This window comes from Mus pahari, chromosome 1, assembly GCF_900095145.1.
Source record: "Mus pahari chromosome 1, PAHARI_EIJ_v1.1, whole genome shotgun sequence".
Lineage (NCBI taxonomy): Eukaryota > Metazoa > Chordata > Mammalia > Rodentia > Muridae > Mus > Mus pahari.
Window position 1 is genome coordinate 169,801,910 of NC_034590.1, and position 9,904 is coordinate 169,811,813.

At 47.3% G+C, this 9,904-nt stretch overlaps 1 protein-coding gene across 1 annotated transcript in view; it reads left to right on the plus strand.

Moving 5' to 3' along the window:
* The first annotated feature begins 1,001 nt into the window (after positions 1–1,001).
* The window catches only part of Pnliprp1 (pancreatic lipase related protein 1), a 15,377-nt gene continuing 6,474 nt past the window's right edge, over positions 1,002–9,904 (plus strand). The window contains exons 1-9 of the mRNA XM_021206227.1: positions 1,002–1,154; positions 1,237–1,285; positions 2,082–2,236; positions 2,597–2,722; positions 4,286–4,420; positions 5,421–5,529; positions 6,670–6,789; positions 6,900–7,019; positions 9,056–9,174. Of these exons, the coding sequence (XP_021061886.1) occupies positions 1,237–1,285; positions 2,082–2,236; positions 2,597–2,722; positions 4,286–4,420; positions 5,421–5,529; positions 6,670–6,789; positions 6,900–7,019; positions 9,056–9,174 (933 nt within the window). The 5' untranslated portion in view covers positions 1,002–1,154. The remainder of the gene's footprint in view (positions 1,155–1,236; positions 1,286–2,081; positions 2,237–2,596; positions 2,723–4,285; positions 4,421–5,420; positions 5,530–6,669; positions 6,790–6,899; positions 7,020–9,055; positions 9,175–9,904) is intronic.

Sequence of the window (9,904 nt, forward strand, 5' to 3'; positions counted from 1 at the left end):
GAGGGAGTCTGCAGCCCCCACCGTGCTTGCTCTGGGAAGCCTTATCTGCCCCGTGTGAACTGGCCAGCTGCTTCCAGGTACACAGATCTGAAGGTAAATCAGGGTCCAGTCTGTCTTGCAGCTGTGCAGCCTTTTGAGGATCTGGTGGAACAAAACTGACATGCTGTGGAGTGCTGGATGGGATCTGGGGAGGGGGGTCCTTGGACCCCAACTGTTCAAACTAGAGGGAGATTACCACTGCAGCTGCTTTAAGCACTGTGTTTCAGACTGATTCACTGCACCACACTAGGAACAGGTTAATGGGGCTGGGGACCATGGGAGGGTTGCTGGGAGGCCCATTGAACGTGCGCTTTCAAGGCTCGTGCCTGAGTGCTTCTAGCCTGAAAGGGAAGGGAGGCATCAGAGAGAAAACTCTCTTAACAGATGTTTCCCTTTAAGCACTGTGCTTACAGGGCTTCCCTGCCAGTTGTGCATGAGAGAGAGGCTGCCCCCGAATAGGAGGGTTTGCTGTTGTCTTTTTTCCCTTGGAGAGGAGGTTCATGTTGGAAACAGAAACCAAGGTCTCGCTCACACATGCTGAGAAAGCACTCTATCTTTGAGCTACAACTGATCCTGTTTTGGGGGTTTTAACTCTTTTTACTGTATTTTGAGACAGAACCTCACTAAGTCACTCGTCTGCATCCCCCGGCAGGCCTGGGGCTCCCACTCTGCCCATCTCAGTGCCACTGCATGCAGACTGAGACCCGCACACTGCTTGGTGGTGAAATCGAAGCCGAGAAGCAGAACCCTCTTGACTCAGAAAGATTCTCACAGACACAGGAGGAAAAGCTTCAGGTTCTTCTGCATCTTTTCTTTTCTTTTCTTTTTAAACAGTTAAGCATGTTTTCGTCTTCCCAGGCTTGTGGGAAGATCTGCCTGCCATCCTAAGCTTGTGTGTAAATACACACACAGGTTGAAGGACTTAAGATGAGATTAACAGATAGAGTTCCCATAGCGCCCAGGCTCTCATCGTGCATTGTTTGCTTGAACTGCAGGCCAAACGATAAGGCTGAAGCATAAAAAGGTCCCGGTGGGTCCCAGGAGAGCAGGCACCTGGCTCCTGTGATCACATCAGCCACCTTTGCATCTGCATCTCCACCAGCTAAAAAGCAGAGGTAAGGCCAACAGCCCCGCGGTCCCCAGAGACTTTGCTGGAACCCAGGCTCAGTATGTTTGATGTCATTGACTTTGTTGCAGATGCTGATCCTCTGGACACTCCCTCTTCTCCTACTGGGAGCAGCTCAGGGTAAGCAACACCACCGCAGTGCCTCAGGGTTGTTAATGTGTGCTCCGGCTTTTGAACGTCTTCATTTTTTTTTTCTTTTATTGATAATAGACTTTTTCTACACAATATATTCTGATTACAGTTTCTTCTCCTTCCACTCTTCCCAATTCATTTCCACCACCCCTCCTCCTGATTCATACCCTCTCTGTCTCTTGTTAGAAAACAGACTTCTAAAAAATGATAATAAAATAAAAATAAATCAAAAGGCAAACAAATCTGAATATGAAAAAAGTCCCAAAGAAGAAGGAGAGCCAACTAAAAGGTATAAACCACATGTAGATGCAGAGACATACATGTTCACACACACAGGAATTCCATAAAATCTCCAAACTGGAAACCTATATATATATATATATATACAATTAAAAACCAATTCCTTGTGAGACAATGGCCTTGTAAAGATGCTGTTGGACTCATTTTAAGTTGGCCATCAACTGCTGGGCATGGGGCCTACCCTCAGAGTGGTTTTCCCAGTAAGACTTCCTTGGAGGGAACTAAATTTTCATTGGTAAGTGGCGATCAATTTGAAATAGCTTCAGGCTTAGCACCCCTTACACAGCCGTCCTCAGAGAAGCTTCCTCCCGCAGAGACAGGAACAGCCCGCCAGCCAATCTGCAGAGAATGAGAGACCTTGAAACACTCGGGTTCCCATCCAACCTCTCCCTCGGGACTGAGGGACTCCGCTGAAGAGGAACCCAGTGATGGTGAGCTCAGCCACAGTAGCTTCCTCCTGAGCCCATCCATTCTCTCTCCCCAGGGAGAGATGTTTGCTATGATAACCTTGGATGCTTTTCTGATGATGCGCCCTGGGCAGGGACAGCTATCAGGCCCCTAAAACTTCTCCCTTGGAGCCCTGAGAAGATCAACACTCGCTTCCTTCTCTACACCAATGAGAACCCAACTGCTTTCCAGGTAAGACTTCTCTTCGTGAACTCTGGGGACACCCTCTTATCTTTGTACCTGTTTTCCATGCCCTGCCCCACCTTCTGGGTGAGTGATTGCTTCACAGCTGTGTAGCTCCTGCTAGCTCTTTAGCTCTGGTCTGGACATGAGCTTATTATCCAACAATCCCATAGGAATGATAACTGTGTAAGCCCTGTCCCAGACCCAATGGAGGCAGAACTGGAGAGGTCGGTATGGCCTCCTGAGGAGCTGACTTTGTGCTCAACCTTCGAAGGCCTACGAAGTGGCCAAGGCAGGGGTGGAAATGGAGAGAGATAGGTTCAAGGGACAGGTTGACAAAAACCTATAAACCCTTTCTGTTTGTCACAGACTCTTCAGCTTTCTGACCCATCGACCATTGAGGCCTCCAATTTTCAAGTTGCCAGGAAGACTCGGTTCATCATCCATGGCTTCATAGACAAAGGAGAGGAGGACTGGGTGGTTGACATGTGCAAGGTAGGGACACCTCTCACCACATAACTGTGTCCTACTGACCTCTCTGATCCACGTAGCCCTGCGCTACTGACCTGTCACACTTTACACAGACACAATACATAAGCCTGAAAGCAAAAGATCTTCACAGGCAACTCGAAAGCTTCTTTTCACCAGACCCAAATTCCTCTCCCATTTCTAATTCGAATTTGTAGCCCAAAGCAGGGATTTGCTGTGGGAACTCCTCCCTCCCCCAGAAACACTCACTATTGACATTTCTGCAAATGAGGGATTGTGGAGTTTTGTTTGTCTAAATCTTCTCCACATTCCAAGACTCAGAGGCATGTGACTGTGACCACTTATTGAAGACACAAAGGACTAAGGTTGACAGGGTGACTTTGTTTTTTGTTTGTTTGTTTGGTTGGTTTTTTGAGACAGTGTTTCTCTGTGTAGCCCTGGCTGTCCTGGAGCTCACTCTGCAGACCAGGCTGGTCTCAAACTCAGAAATCCACCTGCCTCTGCCTCCCGAGTGCTGGGATTAAAGGCGTGCGCCACCACTGCCCAGCTGACAGGGTGACTTTGAAGAGGCTCAGTAGAGAGCAGGATATTGGGTAAGGAGGGCAGCCACTGGAGGACACAGACCTATACACACGTGCACATGGGACATGGGCATAGAGGCACACATGGCTGTACATATATAGTCTGTACACATGTAAAGGATAGCATTTTCTTTTCTTATTATATATACAGATTCTGTCTATTTGTTTCACAAATTGTGCAGCCACCTGCCTTCCACATATGCAGAAATAGCAGAACCAAATGATAACAGTGACAAGAAAAATTAGTTTGTCCCTCTGCACCTGCCACCCCCTGACCTGTCCTTAATAAACATCTGGTTAATCCAGCTACAGCCCCAAACTTTCCCAGGTCTGAAGATTTCCCAGGGTTGCTTTGAGAACGGAAGTCTCAAGGAACTTGAGCGTCAGGGACTCAAAGCATCAGATGTGTTAGCCCCACTGTCAAAACGTTAGACGGGAATCTCAGATGTCGGTGCCAGCTGGCCATGTGCACGAACTGTCTGGGCTCAAGGGTGCTCTACTTAATTCCCCCATCTCTCCCACATTAGTGCTCTCCTATTTCCCACAAGCCTGAAGTGTGTGTTCCCTCCATGAAATGCTATACCATTTTGACTGGAAAATGACACTTCCCTCCCTCATTATAGCTCAAGAAATGCCCAGCGGCCCAGCATCCCACCTAAAGCCTCTCACCGGCAGAATCCTGAGGTCACATAGATGCTCTGCTGAGGCCATTTCCTGTCACAGCTGGATTCCTTTAAGGCCATCATCCATCCCCCTTGTCAGATTTGGTTAAAGAAATCAGAGGAACAGGCTTTTCCTCCATCTTTAGGGATGGAGGGGTTTAGGGACTTTCTCAGCTGCTAGATTTACCCTTGTGGACTTCAGGATCCCCTGGACAGAGTCCAGACTGTCCCAGCACCCCCACTAGAAGACCCGAGGGACCTTTCTGATCCCTGGCTGAAAGGTGTTCCCCATGCCCTGTGGTGGTATTGTGTCTCTCCAACCCTAGAACATGTTCCAAGTGGAGGAGGTGAACTGCATCTGCGTGGACTGGAAAAGAGGCTCTCAGACCACCTACACACAGGCCGCCAACAATGTGCGAGTAGTGGGTGCCCAGGTGGCTCAGATGATTGACATCCTTGTGGTGAGTGGATGGCATGGGGGTGGAGCACCAAGGCGAATTTAGGAATTACGAAAGGAGTTGACACCACCTTAGTGGCACACGAGTAAGGGAGGTGTCCGCTAACTCCTAGTGGTGGGATTTTATTATCCTCTCCTATTTACAGTTAAAGAAACCAAGGCGCAGGGAGTTGAACTAGCTTGCCAAAATATAGAGCAGGTGAGTAGAAGAGTTGTCTTGGGGCCCAGATCATCCAGCTACCCACAACACAAGTGGCATCTGTGTGAGGCAAAGCCTAGTATTGCAAGGAAAGCCACGCAAAACCAGGGGCGGGACATGCAATTGACAAGCATGGATTTCCTGTGATCTGGGTTCCTGAGACTCTGTGTCTCCGAGACTCTGGGTCCCACTCTTGCTGGGAAATCTTTCCTGTCATCATCATTTCAGTTCTTTCTTCCTACCCTAAGTCTTTCCTTCGCTGTGTTAATTCAGGAATTCTTTACGACCAGTTTCTATACCAGGTCAAAGTTCCAATATTCCCTATCTTCAAGGTCATAGCTTGTGAGGAGGTAGAGAAGGTTAATGTGGTTCTAGGCCTTCAAGGACCTACATGCAGGAAAGACTTGCAGTGACCACAGAGCGTGATCTATTAGAGGGTTCTGGAGGTGGGGGAGGGGTATGCAGACTTTACATGGGAACATGCAGATAGTTAGTCCACCTTGTATGTGGGCATGGGGTAATACTTGGGAAGTCTCCCCAGGAAAGGGTTACTGAAGACAGGGTCTTTAGGTAGTACTTGGGCTACCATGGTATAAACCAGGGAACGTGAAGGGAAAGCAACAGTTTGAGACCACAGGATTTTAGCTTGAGAAGAAGCTAGGAAGGGCCATGTTGAGTCAGGAAAGCTCTGAGATTCTTGTCAGGAGCTAGAGTTCAATTCTGAGGCCCCAGAGAGCAGAGAAAGTTCGCAGCAGGAGAACCCATAGTCCACACATATTTAGCACATGTGATCTCTCCTCTTTAGAGAAACTTCAGCTACTCCGCTTCCAAAGTCCACCTCATTGGCCACAGCCTAGGAGCCCATGTGGCAGGGGAAGCAGGAAGTCGGATTCCAGGTCTAGGCAGGATTACAGGTAAGGCCCCAGGTCCCATTCCAGCAACCCCATATGTCATAGCCCTGCTGAGAGCCGTCCTGAACCCCTCGGCTGTGGCAGGATGTGTGCAACCTAGATGGGGATTTTAGGAGGCTTCTAAGAACCACTAGGCCATCACTCTCAGCAAGGTGGCTGTGATTCTCTGCAGTACCTCTGCTGTGACCATAGTCATTCCTCCCTGGGGACAACCCTTCCTTGATGAGGGCCATGTAGCAGCTTTGAACACCCAGGAAAGGTAGTGTGCAAAGGATAGCTAGTGTGGACAGGACCCAGCAGACTTGAGCAGGGACTGCTCTACACATTCCTCTCCTTCTTTTTGAAGTCAGGGGAAGGGTGAAAACTGCTTCCCACTTTTCTGCTAGTACAGGCTTCTACCTGCCGTATCCACCCTTTCACCAGCACCGTCAAAGCAACCTTCAAACACAGCAAAGCCTCTGCATTATAACAAGAGCAACAGAACATATATATACATGAGAATATTAGCGCCATTATTAAAGAAAGCATAGGCTAAGTTCCTGATTGGCTTAAAGACTGCACAAAGCTTTTTGTGTTCCTCATCTAATCCTTAGGACTGAAGAAACCCAGTCAGGGAAGCAATAACTTGCCTAAGAGCACATAGATTACACGCTTCCATGCCAGTCTTTCTGAATTATGTAATTAACAACTATATAAAATTAATGAAATCATTACCTTCGATTTATGAAATAGGAAAACTGAGGTACAAAATCTTGAACGACTTTTGCAAAGTAGCTTAGTAGAGATTTAGAGCCAGGCAACTCATACAGGCCCAAGACACTGTTTTTTTTTTTTATTTTTTTTCCTTCACTAAAATAAAATAAAGAAATGAGAATATTAAATATGAAACAAACATGCAAGAATCTGATGTAGAAAGAAATCCTTGCTCAAACATAATCTGAATTCTTTTGCTCATGTGCACTCCTCTTCTGCCACAAAGTGCCCTGTAAATAAAGATCACGGAGACTCCATGTACCCATGTTCCATACCCAGGCAGTGGCACTGAACTACTACAAGTGTGGTAATGTCCGTTTTCATAATCCCCAGCCTGTGCAGCCTGTCCCTCATGAACCTACAGTTTGACTTGTGTGCCATCCCTTCTAGGACTGGATCCCGTAGAAGCAAATTTTGAAGGCACCCCTGAAGAGGTCCAGCTCGACCCCTCGGATGCTGACTTTGTTGATGTGATTCACACAGATGCAGCTCCCTTGATCCCATTCTTGGGTGAGCCCCGTGGTGCTCTGGCCTCTAGCTGTGGACAAGAGTGGGGATGCTGTAACCCTAAGAGCCCTGTGCTTCTCAGACCCTGTCTCATTGCTGTACAAATATTTTAGGCTTTGGAACAAACCAAATGGTGGGGCACCTTGACTTCTTCCCCAACGGAGGACAGTACATGCCCGGGTGCAAGAAGAACGCTCTGTCACAGATTGTGGACATCGATGGAATCTGGTCAGGTAAAACCTGGGGTGGTGGGCAGTCTGAGAGGATGTTGCTTCTTTGTGATACTAGGTGCTTGCCATAACTAATCTGTATGTGTGTGTGTGTGTGTAGGTAAGTAGGTATGTGTGTAGGTGTGTGTGTGTGTGTGTGTGTGTGTGTAGGTATGTGTATGGTTGTAGGGATGTTTAAGTAGGTATGTGTGTATGTAGGTATGGGTGTGGTTGTAGGGATGTGTGTATAGGGCTGTGTGTGTCTTTTGTCTGTGTAGGGGTGCACGTGAGGTATGTGTGTAGGGGTGTGTGTATAGGGGTATGTATCTGCTGTCTATGTAAGGGTGCGTGTGTAGGGGCATGTATCTGTTGTCTGTGTAGGGGTGCGTATGTGTAGGTGTATATGTATAGGTGTATTTGTAGGGGTGTGTGTATAAGGATGTGTACTTGTGTGTGTGTGTGTGTGTGTGTGTGTGTATGTATAGAGGTATGTGTGTGTGAAGGGGTATGTATCTGCTGTCTATGTACGGGTGCATGTGTGTATATAGGGGTGCATGTCGGGTGCATGTGAAAAACTTTCTGTGTCATTCCTTAGACACTATGTACCCTTTTATAATGACACAAGGTTTCATTGTCCTGGAGAAGAATCTCTACCCTGCCAGCACTATCGAAGCATGTGCTGCCACATTTAGCTTCTTTTTTAGCATGGGTTTTGGGCATGAAACCCAGGTCCTCATACTTTCAAGGCAAGCGTTTTATGGACTGAGCCATCTCTTTCCTCTCCTCAGCCCCGCAGTAAATCTTAATAATGAAAGTATACTTCATTTTAAAAATATACAATGTTTCTTTCTGCATATTATTTCTGAAAAAAATAACTATGTAGTTCTCATGTCTCAGATCTACCGATTCTGTATTTCCTTCAAACATTGTCCTCCATGTGCTGGAATACATAAGCCACAAGGAATCAAAAAGCTCTGAACAATCCCAGCCATCAGCTGGCAGTCATCTCCCAGAGAAAGGGAAGCGGCAAGAGGGGTCATGCAGTGTGTCTCAAGAGAATTTTCCTGCAAATGTCCCCGTGAATCAGTACTGCAACTCAATCCTGGGCAACTAGTTTCTGTCCTAGAATAAGGGTATCCCAGAGGTGTGCATGGAGAAGCCATCTCCACAGTGTGAGTCATTGCTCACTTATGGTGAGGAAGGCAGTCAGACGAGGGAGGCTAGAAGGAGGACCACTTGCTGCTGATGAGCACACCTAGGGTTAAAGAGCATCCTTCTGTTACAGCTCCAACACTATCTACTGAGATCAAGAACTCAAAAGTCATTTCCAGTCATACTAATCAACTAGCACCATTCAAGCTAATCCCTTCGTAGTGGAATAGAATCTTACTAGGGTCCTTTCTATTCAATCAAAAGGGCTCAGGTGGCCTCTATGCAAACATTAAGGCCACATGTCTGGACTTTGCTCCATCAGCAATGGAGAGTGGCTAAGGCCAGGTTGAGAGGGTTGCTGGGACATTTGTCAGGTGGCTTGGGTGAGGGCAGGGAGGAACACTGAGGGAGAGGGGATAAGAGGGACACTCAGGTGAAGCCACTGGAAGCTACTTTTACCTTCCTGTGCATAAGAGTATTGTGACAATGCCCTAATGCTGATTGTGTCACATCTGGATGAATAAGGCACATTTGGTTGTGTCTCTGGGGATTTCCAACCTTGTACCTGGACACAGAGGCTGGAGGGACAGTATTAAACTGATGAACTTGTGCTCATTACAGCTTTCCCCCTTGCTAGCTGGAATCTATGAATCATTGTGGATACTTTTATAAATGTGGTACTGTAACATCTGCCTCCTAGGAAAGGGAAGTTCAGCAGACAAGGCCCACGAAGTAGCCAGAACATTACCCACAACATCCAAAGCCTTATTTGCTTATTGTCATTATTGTGAATGAATTATGAACTTAAGTTCTGAAGACACAACCCCACTCTGGACCTATTACAGTGGAGAAAGAGAGGCATAGATCCCCCCAATCGCCTGGACTGACCTCCTGCCTTGTCTCCCCAGGAACCCGGGACTTTGTGGCTTGTAACCACCTGAGAAGCTACAAGTATTACTTGGAGAGCATCCTTAACCCAGATGGGTTCACTGCATACCCCTGCGCTTCCTACAAGGACTTTGAGTCTGTAAGCTACTATTCCGCCATAATTGAAGAGCACCACGCACTGAGGTCCTACTGTGTGGGGTTCCATCGTGCCTTCTCTCTACATGCTACACCCTCAGAACGCACACACAGATGAACCACACAGGAGAGGATGATCAGAGAACAGAGCGCATTGATAGGAGCTTGGGAGGCATCCTGCAGAAGGGTACACTGGAATCTGGCTTGAAAAGAAAAAAGAAATAGAGATTAGAAGGGGAATGAACATGCCTTTCTGCAGATCAAACATAGAAGGGATGTGTGAGGAAAGTCACCCCCAGTGCAGAGTGGAGGAATGGCAGATGGTGGAATTCTCTGTGCCAGGCTGGTCACAGTGAAGAGACAGACACTATGGCATAATGCTGCCTGCCTCTTTGACTCATAAGAGCTAGTTGGGACATCCTTCATTAGCTCCATATGTGTGACATTATGCTGGCAGCCTAAAGTTGGCCAGGGTTGAAATTTTTACATCATAGAAATTGGGAAATTCAGGGCTGTAGCTGTAGTTCATTTGCTTGGCATGCATAGAGCCCTGGGTTCAATCTCCAGCACCTTATAAACCAGATATCAAAGCACAGACCTATAGCAGAAGGATCAGAAGTTCAAGGTCATTTTCTACTATATAGTGAGGTCAAGAACAGCCTGGGCAACATATGATTGGAGAGAGAGAGAGAGAGAGAGAGAGAGAGAGAGAGAGAGAGAGAGAGAGAGAGAGA